At 57.6% G+C, this 16,069-nt stretch overlaps 7 protein-coding genes across 7 annotated transcripts; 3 read left to right on the plus strand and 4 right to left on the minus strand.

Moving 5' to 3' along the window:
- Positions 1-194: 194 nt before the first annotated feature.
- BJ171DRAFT_105393 (uncharacterized protein) lies at positions 195-1,630 on the minus strand. Its single transcript, XM_053105399.1, has 5 exons — positions 1,223-1,630; positions 978-1,107; positions 767-898; positions 627-674; positions 195-483 (listed from the first exon to the last, which is right to left on the minus strand). Exons 1-5 carry the CDS (start codon positions 1,528-1,530, stop codon positions 424-426), a joined length of 678 nt encoding a protein of 225 aa, XP_052966427.1. The 5' UTR covers positions 1,531-1,630; the 3' UTR covers positions 195-423.
- Positions 1,631-1,850: 220 nt separating this feature from the next.
- Positions 1,851-5,613, minus strand: BJ171DRAFT_581927 (Cep120 protein-domain-containing protein; the record flags this gene model as incomplete). The annotated part of the gene is made up of 2 exons (XM_053114132.1): positions 1,851-5,386; positions 5,568-5,613. The coding sequence occupies 2 exons, from the start codon at positions 5,611-5,613 to the stop codon at positions 1,851-1,853; spliced, it is 3,582 nt and encodes a 1,193-aa protein (XP_052966428.1).
- A 524-nt stretch (positions 5,614-6,137) lies between these two features.
- BJ171DRAFT_408039 (gluconate kinase 2 in gnt i system, thermoresistant) lies at positions 6,138-6,712 on the plus strand (the record flags this gene model as incomplete). Its single annotated transcript, XM_053107259.1, has 2 exons — positions 6,138-6,287; positions 6,422-6,712. Coding segments are annotated over 2 exons (441 nt in total), but the record flags the coding sequence as incomplete, so codon positions are not given.
- Positions 6,713-6,913: 201 nt separating this feature from the next.
- Positions 6,914-7,918, minus strand: BJ171DRAFT_105431 (uncharacterized protein). The gene is made up of 2 exons (XM_053105400.1): positions 7,464-7,918; positions 6,914-7,171 (listed from the first exon to the last, which is right to left on the minus strand). Exons 1-2 carry the CDS (start codon positions 7,680-7,682, stop codon positions 6,953-6,955), a joined length of 438 nt encoding a protein of 145 aa, XP_052966430.1. The 5' UTR covers positions 7,683-7,918; the 3' UTR covers positions 6,914-6,952.
- Positions 7,919-8,551: 633 nt separating this feature from the next.
- Positions 8,552-12,158, plus strand: BJ171DRAFT_505544 (serine/threonine-protein kinase SCH9). Its single transcript, XM_053111037.1, has 10 exons — positions 8,552-9,141; positions 9,425-9,638; positions 9,725-9,818; positions 9,976-10,285; positions 10,433-10,448; positions 10,606-10,712; positions 10,870-10,949; positions 11,135-11,259; positions 11,391-11,531; positions 11,675-12,158. The coding sequence occupies exons 1-10, from the start codon at positions 8,906-8,908 to the stop codon at positions 11,879-11,881; spliced, it is 1,530 nt and encodes a 509-aa protein (XP_052966431.1). The 5' UTR covers positions 8,552-8,905; the 3' UTR covers positions 11,882-12,158.
- A 140-nt stretch (positions 12,159-12,298) lies between these two features.
- On the plus strand, positions 12,299-13,642 carry BJ171DRAFT_599167 (acyl-CoA N-acyltransferase). Its single transcript, XM_053114905.1, has 3 exons — positions 12,299-12,567; positions 12,697-12,902; positions 13,062-13,642. Exons 1-3 carry the CDS (start codon positions 12,501-12,503, stop codon positions 13,326-13,328), a joined length of 540 nt encoding a protein of 179 aa, XP_052966432.1. The 5' UTR covers positions 12,299-12,500; the 3' UTR covers positions 13,329-13,642.
- Positions 13,643-14,184: 542 nt separating this feature from the next.
- On the minus strand, positions 14,185-16,009 carry BJ171DRAFT_474981 (uncharacterized protein; the record flags this gene model as incomplete). The annotated part of the gene is made up of 3 exons (XM_053108768.1): positions 14,185-14,532; positions 14,714-14,802; positions 15,013-16,009. The coding sequence occupies 3 exons, from the start codon at positions 16,007-16,009 to the stop codon at positions 14,185-14,187; spliced, it is 1,434 nt and encodes a 477-aa protein (XP_052966433.1).
- Positions 16,010-16,069: the final 60 nt, after the last annotated feature.

A 16,069-nucleotide genomic window follows, 5' to 3' on the forward strand; every position in this document is an offset into this window, starting at 1 on the left:
CAAAGCTGCTCTACTAGGGAGCTGCAGCGGCAATATCATCGACGGCTGTTCTGTAATCCATACCGGGCTGCCGAGTCAATATCTACCCGATGGCGGCCTGTCCAGACCACCATGTATATATTGGACTGACTGACTTTCGAGAATGCGATATGACAGCAGGAACAGAAGCAGGTACCCAGGTGGTTGCGGGTGGCATGCTGGATGCTGGGAATACTCCAACAGGGAGGACCAGTCGCAAGTTCTATACACTCGGTGGAAATGAATCGGGTCGATCCGTGCTCGTCGAGGTCTGCGGCTCTGTCTGTATCCGGGCGCCACGAATCAGAATGCCCTCCAGCGCCCAGAATCTATCTAGCATCCAGGCGACAGCGTCACTGGGCTTGGCAGTCCCGTGCAGATCTGCGGCAGTCTCCAAGGCCGCCTTCAACGAATCTCCTTGGCAATGTTTGTGAGAACCTCTTCCTTCCGGTCGATGAGCCGAGCCTGGTTCGGGAGGGTCTAGGTCAGCACCACGATCAAAGCCAGTGTCGTTCGGGCATGGCTCGGCCGCTCAGAGACTTTGGTGGATGGCATTAGCAGCCGCCAGGGGATATGTCTGTGCCTCGATATCAGGTTGTTTTGCCTACCAGTTCCTGCTTCTTCTCTCCGAGCTGCATTCGAGCCAGGCGAATATCCTACTCGAAAGAAAAAACACAGTCAGAGTGAGGGAATGCATCGAGGCGCAAGGGGGAGGGAGCGGCGGGCTTCGTTGAATCAATGCACCCACCGGAGGCAAATCTCTGTAGCTGCCGAGCTGGTCTTGAGCGACGCCCAGATCAGATGCCAGCTGGAGCACCTCCGACTCGAGCGATTTGAGCGTGCTGAAGCGCAGATCGGCGCTCTCGGGACTGAGATGGCTCTGTTGTCGACGGTGGAAGCATCAGCGATCGGTCGGCGCCTGACGCAGCACCAGATGACACTCAGGACTCTGCCAATACCTCCATATCCGTAATTCGATCGTGATACTCCTGGCGCTTCTCATCAATGACGATGCACTGTGTCCTCCAGCTCTGGAGCAGGGTTTGCTCGGCCTTCTGGCTGTCTCTGTCGTCGACGGTCTTGAGCAGCCTGGTTCATCGGGTCAGGTCAGCAAACACTGCAAGCCGCAGTGGTGGATGGGCTACGGATCGGGATTTCGCTCGAAGCTTTGCATGCATCGCATCAGGCCGACCAGGATGCTTGCCTCTGCGCCTCTTCTCTCCGTGCTTCCATCATTGATATTCTCTTGGACAATGTGTCCTTGGTACGGCCGAGTTGCCCGATTTCCCGCTCGAGGCGACTCTCTCGCACATGGATGTCGGCAATCGCTGCCAGGATCACGCCAGTCGAAGCATCGCTGCAGTCCATGGATTGATACAGATGGCCCATCTCCTTGGCGAGCGCCTCGCTATTCTTCCAGGACTTGTCCGTGAACCCCATCGCAGCCAGCACGGCACTCATGCGGTCGCTTTCAGCAGCGTATTCGCTGCGCACGAGCTCTTCGAGCTGCATATTTCGCGGGCGGGTGATCGTGGCGTGCTGTGCGGGAGTATGATAGACTTGCGGTGTGCTGTCTTGGGCAGGCTCTGCTACGGGGCGAGATGGAACGGCTCGGAGAGGGACAGACGCTGGAGAGCCCAGACTCGGCTGCAAGCAAGCTCCTGCTGCCGGGGCGGATGGCACGTGATGCCACCTGTGGGTCTGTGCGACATGGCCCACGATCCACACCAAGTTCGGGCAGCAAGTTTGGGCAGCGCCGGCCAACCGCTCCAGCTGCCAGCATACTGTTCTCTGTATTGTGCATCAGACTGATCCAGGTTCGACGGCGCCGCTTATCTCTGGGCGCCGCCGGTATGGTGCATGCTCATCAACTCGTTGATTCGCCGGTCAAGCTCGCGCACCAGCCGGTCCTCCCTGGTATAGACCCCGGTCATGAGCAGTGCGTCTCGCTCGGTAGCGAGCCGCTCGATCTCGGTTGCCACGCTGGGATCCAAGGCAGGTGCTGCGAGACTCTCGGCGCCATGGAGTCGGCTTGGGTCGCCTTCGTGGCCTTTGGATTGCTTGGCAACGATGGCGGCCTTGGCGCTGCTGGCAAGCTGGCGCAGCTGTCGGATTTGCCTGCTCCAGTTCTCCTTGTCGTGTTCTGGGGCTGCCGTAGCTGGCAACACGTCCGCGTCTCTTTCGTCGTCGTCCTGGAATGGCTGCTTCGTCTGGGGCTCGGGGAGGGCGGGCCGTTCGTCCTCGAGTTTGGATGGCGGTCGAATCGAGTGCGACTTGAGGCCGTCGAGGTCATTCTGGATCTCCTTCAGTACCCGGCGATTGCTGCTTTGATTCTCGACTTCTTCCTTGGCGAGCAGCCGCATCTTTTCCATCTCAAGGCTCCTCTTCTCCTCCTCGACCCGGCGTGCCTCGGCGTCGATTGCGGCTCTCTTGAAGGTTTCGATGCTCTTGAGGGCCTTGGCGAGCTGCACCTTGTACTGCTTTTTGGAGGCCTCCAGGGTTTCATTCTGGCGCTCGAGCTGAACGAGCTTCTCCGTGAGCTCGGCAATACGCGAGCGCAAAGATGCCTCAACGGTCACACCGCTGCTTCGTCTAAATCCGTCCAGCTGACTCTCCAGCTCCTTGCATCGGCCTTCCCATGCATCCCTATCCTTGTTTGCCTTGGCCAGACGCTCCTCGGTTTCGGCCGTCCGCTCGCTGTGAAGCTCCATCCGATGGCGGTACTCTTCATGCAGCCGGCGACTTGCGTCACGGACCTCTTCGAGCTTCCGTTCGTGCTGTCGCTCCAGGTCCGATCGGAGCTTTCGGACCCCGTCTTCGCTAGAATTGAGCTTGCGTTCGCGGGCCTCGAGATTCAGCACGAGCTCATTCAGATGGCCCTCAAGGTCTTTGAGTTCTTCGAGCTTGCCTTTCAAATGTTGCTCGCGCTCTCGCTCGCGCTGCTTCCACTCGTTGCTGAGTTTTTCCATCAGCTCTTGCTCGCGTTGCTGGAGCTTGTGCCGAAATTTGCGCTCCTCCTCCTTCTTCCAAAGCTCCAGCTCAAGGGCGACCTTGTATTCGATCTTGCCGTGCATTGAGCCGCCATAGCCTGAGGACCCCTCGGACTCGGTGTAGCCTGGATTTGGATCGGGTTCATAGCTGGCTTGTCGCCGATGGCTAGCGTGGAGATGTTGCGGGGAGTCTGCATATTCGTATCCACTCGTGCGGCTGGGCTTTGCCCTTGACTTTCCATCGACCTCGCGAGCACCCTTCCCAAAAGCTACGTCGGGATACAGATTCGACTCCAGAGACGCACTGGGCGCTGTATCGACTTGCTCCCTCGATATCGAGTTGATCGGTGGCTCAGACACAGCCGGCCGCGCGCCAAAGTCACCCTCGACTGCGCCAAAGTCCTCGAGCGCAAGAACTACCTTGAGCTGCAGCCATTTGTGGTAGCGTCCGTTTGCTGCTCCGATAACATCATACCATTCTTCGAGCGTGTGAATACGCACTTTGCGATCGACAGCGCCTTCCGAGTCTTCGACAACAGGACTATGGTAAAGTCGCCCGAGGTCCAGCGTTGCTGATCCGAGACAATTGTCATGTTCGAATCCGGCCCGATTCTTTTCCCAGAGCTCGACAACCAGCGGCACGCCTTCAAGGTAGGTGACAAGACGGGGGTAGAGCATAACAAACTCAAAGGCGCAGAACGAATGCGGCAAAACTTGCTCACTCTCGACATTGGGATGCGGCTTCAGAGACGGAGCGATTATCGGCGTTGGCGTACCAAAGGCAGGATACACATATTTGAAGTAGATCAGAGGGGACTGTGGTTGTGTGAAGCGGGCTTCTCGAATGGAGCGGAGGTCGATTGAGAATCGAAATTGGTGCCACCGACCATCATCCATGAAATGCGTAGTGGGCAGGATCGGCGCAAGGAGCCCCTCTGCGCCCCCTGTGGCATCGCGCGCGACATTGTCGAGATCGTTCGATGGCACTACGCCGAGATGATTATCCCCGGCTTGGCCGCTGGCCGCGATCGCGCCGATCGCACCGCGTTCATCAGACAATGGGTGATCAGCAACCTCAAATCCGGGCAGATCCGAGTCGCTTCTGAGGAGCGACTGCGTCTGTTGCGGAGGTTGGTGTGGGGCGAGGGTCTCCTGCTCGTGAGACTGGCGGTGCTGATATGCCGATGGTGGTGGGAGGCGCTCGCCAGATCGAGCAGCCGCCGGAGTTGTGGACAAAACGATATCGTCCGATCGAGCGAGCGGTCTCCGTGTCGACCCAAATGCGGCTGTTGGAATGCGCGACCGATTTGAAGAGGCAGCGGGCTGATCCTCCTCCAGCGCATCGGGCTCGTAGTCCTCTTTGTCGGGCTGGAGCATGATCGACAGGCCAATACTTGCCGACTTGCCCTCCTGGTTAACAGGGAGCTCCTGTTTCTTGTTGTAGAGGGGATAGAGCCGTTCGGTGACCCTCATCTCACCCAGCGGGGTCATGGCACTGGCGGACTCGTCGCTCCACAAGCTGGAGAGCTGGACGTCGGCAAATCCAAGAAAGTCGCGCTCATGGCACAGATAGATTGCGATTTTGCCAGATTCGTATAGGAAGGTTTTGAGATCGGGAAGGAGCGCACGGATGCGGATCGACACTTTTTCGGCCGGAAAGTTTGGCGAAGATATGTCCCGAAACTTTTCGGTGACGATCTGATTGCCGAGAAACGTGTAGTAAAAGTATAACCCCGGTGTGAAGATGGTTGAGCGATGGGAGCCGTCGAGCAGCACGGCGAGGTTCTCGGCAAAGGCAATCGAGACCGACAAGACCCATGGCTGTTGCCCGCTGCCTATCCGGTAGAATCCATCCTGAAGATCGATGGGGAGCGACGACCCGGCGTTGAAGGGCATCTCGCGGCCTGCCGCCCGGAGCTTGGGTGAGGAGATATGGTCCTTGGCAGCAAGTTCCTTGGATATGGCGCTTCCGCTCGCCCAAGCGGGAGGAGCCTCCTCGTACAGGGGCAGACCCTCGTCCTTGGCCGAGATGGAGAACGATAGCTTGATCTCGGGCCGGAAAGCACCGGACTGTTTGGGATTGATCAACGGGTAGAACTTTTCGATGGCCTTGGCGGCCTCGGCGGCAGCTCGCAAGTCCAGGACGATGTATCCAACAGCGTCTCGACGGTTGTGGACATCGACAGAGTAGCACATGAGCTTCAGGGTGGCTCGCTGGGACCGCAGAAACGACAGCACCTTGGTATCCAGATCCCATGCCAGCTCGGTGTCGAAGGTGGGGCTTGCGACGTGATCAACCGGATCAGTGGTGAGGATTTCCGTGTTGAAGCGGCACTGGATGTAGAGCTTGGCATTGGGGTTTCGTGGGAAATAGCGGCCTGTGATGCCGAGGGGATAGGGCCACGATCGGCCAATGGATGAGTCTGAATCCAAACCCGATTGCGAGTGCAAGCGAACGATGGGCGGCAAGCTGGATCGGCGACGGTGAGGTCTGCAGAACAGCACCCTGCCAGGAGGCGGAAATGCACGACCACCCAAGACATGCGACAACGGCCGCACCTTCAAGAAGAGTCACCAGCACGGTATACTGATGAGGTCTCGACATGCTGGTGGACGAATGCGCCCGACGTCGTCTGAGCTGCCAAAGGAGCGAGGGAGATGCCGGCAACAGCAACAGCAACAGCAACAGCAGCAACAGCGGCAGAAGCAGAAGCAGGGCGGACGAGCGACGAGGGGAAGCAGCAGACGACAGACAAGATCACGGCTGAGCACCAGCGCCAGTCCGCCAGGGCCAGGGACAGAAAGCGCGGGCTGACGGAATGGGATGCGACGGAATGCGATGGGATGGCTGGGATGGGATGTGCTGGCCTTCCGAAGCGACGGCATGCAAGGAGCATCCAGGACAGCAGGCAACTGGGCGGCTGAACATCCAAGCGGATGACGGGCTGGTCAACGGACACCCAGGAAGATGAGAGAATAGCAGGCAAATGTCCAACCTGACGAGAGACGGGGCAGATGAACGACCGCCCGGTGAGTCACCGCCTGCCAGACTTGACCGCCTCGCCTCGGCCGACCTGCTGGCCCGACCGGCTTCGTCTTTGATCCGTCGCTTGCATGTCCATGGCGGCTCAGCGGCTCCTCGTCCTTCTCATGGGCGTCTCTGGATGCGGCAAGTCGACGACGGCTCGGCTCCTCCAGGACCGGCTTCCCAACTGTGTTTTCCTCGAGGGCGATGACTTCCACCCGGCAGCAAACAGAAACAAAATGACCAGCGGACAGGTGAGCTGCAGTACATGTTTTGTAACGACATGCGTGTCGACATCGTTCTTGGCTGTCGCTCGAGATGGGCTCTGTCCTGGCTGACCACCCGTCCTGTCTGTATGGCTCGGCCCCAACGGCGATACACATCGCAGCCCCTCAACGATCAAGACCGAGCGCCGTGGCTCGCGGCCATCCATGCAGAGCTCGTGCATCGATGGCTCGACGCCGATGGAGGCATGTCGCCCGACACGATTGTTCTGGCCTGTTCGGCGCTCAAGGCTCGATATCGCAGTGTGCTGGTCCCCGTCGATGCGCCGTTTGCTGCCTTGGTGGTGTACTTGCGGGTTGACCGCGATGCGCTATCGCAGCGGCTCTCCGCGAGGACAGACCACTTTTTCAACCCAGCATTGCTCGACTCACAGCTGAGCGCACTCGAGTCCCCGACTGTCGACGAGTTCCGAGGCCACAGCAAGCCGGTCCAATTGCTGGAGCTCTCGGCTTCCCAAAACGAACCAACCGACCAAAGCGCCCTGGCGGAACATATTGCCCAAGCTGTGTCTGTATTCAGAGACAGATCTGGCGACGCCGCCTTGGGCATGTTATGATCGAATAGAGCCCAACGGCCCCGACAAACGGCTGGTAGGACTCGCCGATGACACCGCTGGCCATTGCAGTGGGCCGATCTAATCGTCGAGCTCGTCGGCATTGAGCGCCTGCAGCTGGGCCTTGAGTTCCTGGATCCGCAGTCCGATTCGACGCTCAACGTCCTGCCTTTGGGCCTGGTCGGGAAGCTGCTCGATAAGGCCCTCGTAGGTCTTCAGGCAAGCTTCGACCGATTCTTGTGCGGCGAGCTTATCTTCATTGTAGTATGTCGTACCCTTGCTTTCAGTGGCATATTCAAGCTGATTGCCGCATGGGCCGGGCATGAATTGGGCGTCAATCGACCACAGAGCAATCAATGGGCCGTATCAAAATCGGACAACAACAAGTCCCGTTAGCCTGGGATGCGACCCAATCATTCCACCGGAGTGGCTTATTGAGCCGTCATCGACACCACCATCGCCATCGACACCACCATCGCCATCGACACCATTGACTCTCGGCGTACTGAGCAGGACAGCTGCAGCAAAGACATATCCCTCTGTCGCAATCACTTTGGCGATCCTTTCTTCCGACGGCGTCGCATGTACTCACATCTTCCCGGGCCACACTGAACATATCGCCGATGGTGTCGATCTCTTTCTGGATATCCACGGGGCGGCTGGAGAACGGCTGGTGCCGGAGGGGCGAGAGAGCAGCAAGCGGCTGCACGGCGCTGGCTATCAGGCGGCTGGGCCGAGCGGACGGGGACATTGTCCCATAGCTAAACGAGCAGCGCAAGAGGATGTTTGAGGCTCGGGCAGCAAATCGCATGATGTCGTTGATGATGGCACGATCGATCGATCGATCGATCGATCATGTCGCCGCGAAACCCGAGATCACTCCCAGCCCAGAGCGAGAGCAGAACAGCGCTCTCGGCATCTCCTCGGTGTCTCCTCGGTGTCTCCTCGTTGGAGTGGAAGTTGGGACTCTGCCGGCGGACCGCTCAGTTGCCTCGCACCGCTCCAGGACGGCTGTTGCTCTGGGACTCGAATATACCCACACATTGCAATCATGTCCAAACAGTGTGTCCCAGGAAGCAGCGGTTTGCTGGGTACTTTGAACAGCGCAGGTCGATTGTGGAGACTGGAGAGCAACCCACGGTCTTCACTCAGAGGCGATCTGTTGAATCGCATGTGGTTCTGTTGGACCCATTCTCATCCTAAACCATGCTGGCATACGGGATCGCGAGGCCGTCCCATGTGTAAAGTGTATGGCGAAACATGGACTCGGGCAGCATGATCATGACCACACCGCAGCACGACCCGATAATTTCGGCAGGACTGTTTACGCCATTTTTTGCGTTGGCTGTTGTTTATTGCTTCGTTACTGGCCGTTTTGATTGATTCGGCGTTGTTCATTCCTGCACCCATCACTCTACTGTTTTTGGTTTCTGGTTGTTCTTCCTGTTGCAATTGTTTTGTGTTCACTTGGAAACGTCTCCGACTGATAGGTAACCCCGTGACCAGTCGTGGTAGGGTTAGGGTAGAGCACACGCGTGTCTGTGCGCGCCTGCTGTCGCACAGCCGCGTGGCCGAAAATAGCCGACGCGCCCGTCGCCACCGGCCAAGCGGCGTCCGTTTCGGTCTCTTTGAGCTGCTGGGCCGCTGGGGTCTGCTTGCGTTTTCTTTTTCCCTGTGGCATCATCATCCTCGGGTCGCCTCCTCGGGTCGCCTCCTCCGCCTGCAGCCCCATTCTCCTTGCTCGACCTCCCTGTCTGGGACGTCGGCGGTCCGTCTGTTTCTGTCTCTACCGTCTCTTCCGTTTCTGTTTCCGCCATCCGTCGCCCAACCGAGCGGCGCTCTCAGAGATTGTCTTGAGTCGTCTGTGCCTCCTCGGTCTGCATCCCTTGCTCGCCACAACCGCCCTTGCCGCCGCTGCTTCTTGGCCTGCGGCCTCAGCAATCAACTGCCCCGACCACCGGTTACTCACCCGCCCGGTCTGACGAGTGCTGCCCTGCCATCACCAACTTTGTCGCCAAGTTCTCCCATTGCGCCATGAACGGAGAGGGCCCCATCCACTACGCCAACAGCGCCCCACTCGGCCGTCTCCACATGAGGGTCGTCGAGGCCCGGAACCTTCAAATCCGGGGCGCTGCCGACAACAGCACGCTCTGCCAGCCGTATTGTGTGATCGAGTTTGAAAAGACCGAGGTTATCACTCGCGAGGCCATCACGATGTCGGCCAACGCCGACGGCACCTTCAATCCTCTCTGGAAGCACGAAGCCATCTTGTAAGTCGTTGCCGGGGCTCTGCCGGCAATATGCTTGCGATTCCTCCTGTCCCCTCTGGGTATTGGTATTCGCCAGGCGTCCACTCCCCCCCGTCCGCACTGTTCTGCATCCCTCGCCCTACTGTGGCCGCTGCCGGCCTATTCATCCTTCATGTGCATCCCGTTTCTGCATCCCTATCTCTGCATCCCTATTCTGCATCCCCGTTTCTCTCCTGCTTCATTTTCTGTATGCTGTGTGCTACCACTGGCAACTCGTCCACTTCTGACCACTTTGCTTCCACAGTGATGTGTTCCGTGCCGACAGTTCCCTCCAGATCAGCATCTGGGACCGCTCCACCAAACACGGCGGCGAGGAGACGTTCTTGGGCATGATGAAGATCCTGCCGATATATGACGACACAAAGCAGTACGACAACTGGTTCCGGCTGCTTCCTCGATCGTGGTCACATCGGGTCAAGGGCGATATCCGTGTGTCGTTCCGATTCTCTCGGACCGAGGTAGGGTTGCTATCCGATTGACCTCCGCTGGATTCCTGGCTGTGGGCTGGCTGTCGGATTAAATCCATCACCATCTTGTTCTGCAGGCGGTATCGCTAAAGTCGACAGACTTTGAGTTCATGAAGGTGCTCGGCAAGGGTGCCTATGGCAAGGTCCTGCAGGTCCGAAAGCGAGACACATGTAAGCCACTGACGCACAGTCGATGGTCCAGCCCAGCCCAGCCCGGTCCAGTCCGGTCTGGTCCAGTCGCTTTGCCTGGATATGTCTGCAGTGCATACGCCGCAGACTCGATGTGGGCTTTCATGAATGCTCACTCGCTGTCGGCATCGCCTTCCAGGCCGAGTCTATGCCATGAAAATCATCAACAAGCGCGACATTGCCCAGAAAGACGATATGTACAAGGAGATTGTCCACACCATCTCGGAACGGAATGTACTCATCAAGGCGCAATCGCCCTTCCTGGTCGGCCTCAAGTTCGCCTTCCAGTCTCCCGAGAAGCTCTACCTGGTTCTGGACTACATGAATGGCGGCGAGCTGTTCTTCCATCTCCAGCGCGACCACATCTTCACGATGGAACGGGCAAAGTTCTACTTGTGCGAGCTGGTGCTGGCCCTCGGCCATCTGCATCAGTACAATATCGTGTATCGGTAAGTTCGTGCGAAACAGTCGACTGTGATTTGCCGATCGAGACAGCTGTCTGCTCGCCCCCACAGTGTCTTGGCTGCAGCACTGGCTGTCGGTGGAGCCGCCGTGCCCTAACATATCTGCGTATCTGGTCGCACTCTCGATGCTAGTGATCTCAAGCCAGAGGTAACGTGGCGATGAGGCCTGCCGACCCGTCTGTTTTGGCCTTTACCTGCTCTTTTAGGCTGTCCAGCCGATGTCTCGCTCGGTCACTTTGTCATACTTGATTGCTCGACACTTCTTACCGACCCCGTTGTGGTCTAATCGTACCGTACTCATGCAGAACATCCTGCTGGACATCAACGGGCACATTGCGCTGACCGACTTTGGTCTCTGCAAAGAGGAAATCGACTTCAACACCACCACACATACCTTTTGCGGCACACCCGAGTAAGCACGTCAAAGGGCACCCTGGTTGTTTTGTCAACCCGTCTCATGCATTTCTTCGTCACCTGTACATCAGCACGACTGTTGAGCATTGCGGGGCTGATTTGATCCAGCACAACGTGTCTTCTCATTTGCTTTCATTTGCCTCACTTCTCGTCAGATACCTTGCTCCTGAAGTCATCCTGAGGCAGGGCCATGGACTGGCTGTAGATTGGTGGGCTCTAGGCATCCTGTTCTACGGTAAGCCTCACCTAACCACCAGGGCAGTCACGGCAGTGTCCCGCATTACGGACGCATCACATCGGGACCTCGTTATTCTTGGTCACGTCCCTCTCCATGCAGATTCTCCAGGTGTGTCGCATCAGCTGTGATCTGTGCGAATGCTTTGAGCTAACCGGCGTCGATTTTCCCTTTCGGTCTGCCAGAAATGACCACAGGCTTGCCCATGTTCTACAGCACCGACCGAGCCACAATGTTCCACAACATTGTCCACCAACCCATCAGCTTCTCACCCAGCTACGATCCGATAGCAGCCAAGATCGTTCAGGCAGTAAGCACAATATGCATATCACATCACGATCGTGTGTGGCATCTTGGGGCATGGACGAGCCTGGTGCCTCAACCAAACTCCCAATCGCTATGCTGAATGGCATTGTCCCCCCCCCGCCTGCATCCATGTAGCTCCTGCAGCGCGATCCACAAAAGCGGCTGGGAGCCGGTCCGAGAGATGCTCTCGAAGTTCAGGAGCACGAGTTCTTCGATGGCATCGACTGGATCAAGGTGCTGAAGAAGGACCTGTGCCCCCCTTTCAAGCCCAATGTGGTGAGTGTTGGATTCCTGGGCCCCTGGGCCCGTTGCTCTGCGATAGTAGCTTGCGAGGTTATCTCAATGCTCTGTTGGTGTGCGTGGGCATTGCGACCGCCGTTAACAATGGTTCCGTCTTGGCGGCCACCGCTGCAATCCAGGAGTGCGAAACAGACACATCCAACTTTGATCCCGAATACACCAGCGTCCCCGCCACCATCGACTCGGTCTCGGATCACCAAGACACGCTCCAGATCACCGAAAGCTTCCAGGAGCAGTTCGAGGGCTTCTCATATACCAACGTCACGCCTGGATCTAGTGCCACATCCCGGTTCAAGTATGTCCTGCGAGGCACCAACAACGAATAGAGCCCTCGGTCGCTCGATGGACCCCCAGCGGCCGTGCAGGCAACCTCTGGGGCCCTATTCGTCTCACTATCGAAGCCAAATGTCTTTGTTAAGCCATTGCCTGTCCGGGAGAGCCTCCTCTTTGCCATTCTCTCACTTCTTTGACCACCGTGCCCCTGTCTGGGCTGATCTGTGTCAATGCGATGTCAATGCGATGTCATGTCATGCGATGCGATGTGTTCGCCATGCCCTGCTGAACTGCTGAATACATCATTCACCCGACGCAAGGTTTGCGCTGGCCGCTTGGTTGCTCGCCACCGTGTCCACGAGGGCCCACGGCGAGGTCCCATTTGTCAGCGCCTCAGGGACTGCGCGCGATGGGCGGATGGGCAACAAGGCATCGCGACTCCTCGAAACAGAACAACCCGCGATGCCACGCAATCAATCGCGACAACAGGGGCTGTTGCCGGACTGCCTCGTTCCGGGCACTCGCCGACTCGCCGGGCCGCTCTCGTCCCCGTCCGTCCTGTCGACCCGCTGTTCTCCCGCCCTCTGTCCTCGTCCGTGCTTGGTCTGGTTCGCTAACGAGTCTCACCACCACCACCACCGACATCGCCGACATCGCCGCCAACACGCCGACATGCCGATCGAAATCAGACCAGCCGAGCTCGAGGACGTCGACGCCATTGTCGCCGTCGTAAACGATGGTGAGTCTGCGGTGTGTTCACAGCGGAATGGGCCATGGCTGCGTCTTGCTTCGTGATCCGAATCCCACTTTGCCTTCGAGATGGATCTCCTCCTACCTACCCCCCGATTCTTACCCTTCTCGCACGCAGCGTATCAGGACGCACACTACTTCAAGAATCCCGATGCCTTTGACCGCACCAACGCCGCCGAAGTCCGCGACTTTCTCAGCAGCGAGATCAGCCAGGATCCGGCGGAGCGGCGCCGAACCTTCTATTGCGTCTGGGACGACAGCGAGCTCGCTGCCTGTGTCCAATTCGATGGGGACTACAGCGACCAAGAGACTTACTTTGGCATGGTGGGTGCATGGCAATAAGCACCGCCTCTGGATCCAAAGAAGTTGCTTTGCACTGTTCTGGCCTGTGTTGCGCTGCATGAGCAGATTTTCGTGGGTACTTTGTGGTCCAGCCTGACTCCGTCCCCTTCACCCTTTTGCCTGGCCCATCGCTGTCTCAAGCTCTCGGTCAAGTCATCCCACCAAGGTCGGGGGCACGCCAAGCGATTGCTCCACAAGATCGAATGCAGAACAGCCGAACTCGGCAAGACGACGCTGACCTGCGCCGTGGTCTCGATCCAGGGCCATCTGATGAGAATGTATTCTTCCAAAGGCTTCAAGATCATCGACTGCTCAGAGTGGCCCGTGGACTCCAAGCCCTTTGTCGTGCGCTCGGACTATTTCGAGCTCGTCAAGTTTGTGAACATGAAGAAGGCGATCGCTGCTTGATGCCTGCTTGATGCAGCGGAAGCAAGGCAAAGCATCCACATCTAAATCATTGCGGACATCTACATCGGCATCGGCATCTGCCTCGACACAATCATTAGCATCAGACTAGTCGACAACGCAGCCTCCCTGGAATTACGAACCAACCCTCGAGTATCCCTTGGCCGCCACGGCCAAGCCGTATTGCAGCGCTCCCAAAACAAAACGAGACACCCTGTTTCGAGCCAGGCTAAGTTATTTTCTGGTCCTGAATACACACCCATTTACCATTCACCATTGTGTAACAGTGTGCCCACAGTGTCTGTTGGCTAATCGACATGAAAAAGCCGGGTATCTTGATGCCGAGCAGCCATGGAGCTGCCCGGAGGCTGTACAGCGGACGGGTTGCTTTGCTACATCGTAGTATGCAACGGCCATCGGCTTTGGATTCCGACTGCGCTGATCCCTTCGTCCCTTCGTCCCTTCGTCCCCGTTCATCCATCGCTGCCAGCGAGATCGTCCAGACGCCTTCACAAACAATGCATCGTGCGGCATACCCGTACGGGAGGGATCTGTATTCGATCTCGTAGCTCTGCTCCGCAACTGTGACGACACTCATGGCGCTGCGCCTGTGACAGCCGCATCCCACAGCAGCGAGATGGCATGATTTTTGTGGTCAAAGTGCGCCGCAGAGTTGTGGGTTGATCGGGCAAGTATCTGCATGTGCACACAGCGAATGCCCAGACCCCAGCCAACTGCTTCGACATCTCAGTCCGAACCACTCCGCCTCAAGGACTTGTTCACTACGGTCCAATCTGTGTCCAACACAGCCATAATACCAGCGGCATCGTGGCAAGCGTAGAGCAGCCAACCCCACTCATCAGAATCCCTGGAAGCACTGGTTATATCGTGGCAGTGGCGCATCTACCTTTTGATACACGCCGGATACACTGTCGCGGCCCCCATTTTCGTCTTTGCTTTCGTTGTCATCGTAGCTGTTCGGTTCTGAGAAATCCTCCTCGACAATCTTGACCGGAACGCTGTGGCGGGTTGACACCTGCTCCCAAACAGACTCAATTGGAGTCGGGATCGCTATCTTTGGCTCGGGGTGACCGGGTTTGGCGGACTTGCCTTTGCTTTTGAGCTGGTGGAGCATCGGCCACGTATACTTTGTGCGGCCCAGATCCGGGAATGGTCGAGCACTCCCGGGAATCTCCTCTTTACTGGGCTAGCGATGGAGATGGAGATGGAGATGGAGATGGAGATGGAGATGGCGGTCAGGCGAGGCCAGGATGCGGATGATGCTCGTGAAGTACAGTACTGCCAGGGCAAAGAGGAAGCTCTTGACACCCCCAGCGACGCCGCATGGAGTGCTCTCCCACACATCGGTACTTGATGAGTAGACTTACAATGACTTCGACTGATTCCCAAAAGGCGACCATGAATGTAATGCGCCGTTCGTCTGGGTTCGTCCGAAAACTCCTGCCCGGGATAACACCTAGTATGTCCGAGACACACGCATGAGATTGCGTTTACAAGCAAGCATCGGCTGTTGACGCTTATCGCCTCTAGTGGCGAGTTTGCCATACGCGCTCAAGGCTGCGTGATCTATGACGCTAATTCGCGCTTACGTGATCAATGACGCTGACCCGAGCCCATCTGCAGATACGAACCAGTCACTCCAAATGACTCTGCACTGCAGTCTTACCGTGAAGCACGCTGCCATCAAAGACGGTATACCGATTGAGCTTCGGGAAGGCCAGCCAGGCTTTGTCTGCCAGAGGATCACCAAGCCGCTGGTTGGTCACTAGGGTCGGACCACCGATGCCTTCGGTTAGATAGCAGACACTGCTCACGATCGGGTGCCGTGGCTTGCCGCCTTCGCGTCGTCGGCCCTCGTCGTCAGAGTCAAAATGAAGCTGATGGCCGTGCGAATGCGGGCGGCAGTGCGCCCACCACTCGGCGTACTTGGCTTTGGCGGCTTCCGGGTAGAGCTCGGTGGCGAGAGCATGCAGTTGGTGGATGATGGTGTCGAGGTAGGTGGCTTGCTGGCCCGGAGACGGACTCAGGGCATGTACATAGGAAAAGTATGGCGAAAGGGGCGAGTAGTGATGTTCTTTCCAGAAGACCGAGTTGATCCCAAAGGTTGATTGCAGATGAGCAAGCATCTCGGGCGGCAGAGCGTCGTCCCAGACTCGAACATAGTCCACATCATTCTTCCAGGGGCCCCTGACTGGATGCGGATTATAGTGCAAGGCGTGCGGGGAGAGCCGCCAGGAGTATCCCAGCTGCTTGAGAATCGGCTCGGCGTCGTTGTCTCGTCCCTCCTGGCACAGGAACAGCAACAGGAACTGACTGGCTTCCTTGCCGGCCTCGATTTCCTCGTAACATGAGGGCTCAAAGACCCACTTGCCGTCGTCGACAGACTCGAGCGACTTTCCGATGCCGATCATCGAGAGGCGCTGTTCCTTTTGAGCCTCAATCAAAATGTCGGCTGCCTCGATGGCGGCCCTCAAATGGGTTTCGATCGAGTTGAGCTCCTCCTGCGATGTGGCGGACTCGCGGATCAGCTTGGAGACACGCAGATTGATCTTGGAGCTGTAGGGAAAGACAATGATGGCCTGCTGATACTCTTCATGGGCGAGCGACATGCTGTCGGTCTCTTGGAGCTCTTCATAGAGTGCGCCGAGGTGGAGATGTGCCATCGAGCGCAAGTAGTAGGGATTGTCCAGCACAGGCTCGGTCACCTCGTCGTTGCATGTGTG

The sequence above is a fragment of the Polychytrium aggregatum genome (assembly GCF_025602895.1).
Source record: "Polychytrium aggregatum strain JEL109 chromosome Unknown BJ171scaffold_19, whole genome shotgun sequence".
Classification (NCBI taxonomy): domain Eukaryota; kingdom Fungi; phylum Chytridiomycota; class Chytridiomycetes; order Polychytriales; genus Polychytrium; species Polychytrium aggregatum.

Coding starts and splice junctions, on each gene's coding strand:
- BJ171DRAFT_105393 (XM_053105399.1), bottom strand. CDS start 1,530: ATGCAGCTCGAAGAGCTCGTGCGCAGCGAATACGCTGCTGAAAGCGAC. Junction 1,108..1,222: donor CGGAGAGAAGAGGCGCAGAG/GCAAGCATCCTG, acceptor CCGATGAACCAG/GCTGCTCAAGACCGTCGACG. Junction 899..977: donor ATCGAATTACGGATATGGAG/GTATTGGCAGAG, acceptor CGTCGACAACAG/AGCCATCTCAGTCCCGAGAG.
- BJ171DRAFT_105431 (XM_053105400.1), bottom strand. CDS start 7,682: ATGCGATTTGCTGCCCGAGCCTCAAACATCCTCTTGCGCTGCTCGTTT. Junction 7,172..7,463: donor TCAGTGTGGCCCGGGAAGAT/GTGAGTACATGC, acceptor TGCGGCAATCAG/CTTGAATATGCCACTGAAAG.
- BJ171DRAFT_505544 (XM_053111037.1), top strand. CDS start 8,906: ATGAACGGAGAGGGCCCCATCCACTACGCCAACAGCGCCCCACTCGGC. Junction 9,639..9,724: donor TCCGATTCTCTCGGACCGAG/GTAGGGTTGCTA, acceptor CTTGTTCTGCAG/GCGGTATCGCTAAAGTCGAC. Junction 10,713..10,869: donor ACCTTTTGCGGCACACCCGA/GTAAGCACGTCA, acceptor ACTTCTCGTCAG/ATACCTTGCTCCTGAAGTCA.
- BJ171DRAFT_599167 (XM_053114905.1), top strand. CDS start 12,501: ATGCCGATCGAAATCAGACCAGCCGAGCTCGAGGACGTCGACGCCATT. Junction 12,568..12,696: donor TGTCGCCGTCGTAAACGATG/GTGAGTCTGCGG, acceptor TCTCGCACGCAG/CGTATCAGGACGCACACTAC. Junction 12,903..13,061: donor AAGAGACTTACTTTGGCATG/GTGGGTGCATGG, acceptor CGCTGTCTCAAG/CTCTCGGTCAAGTCATCCCA.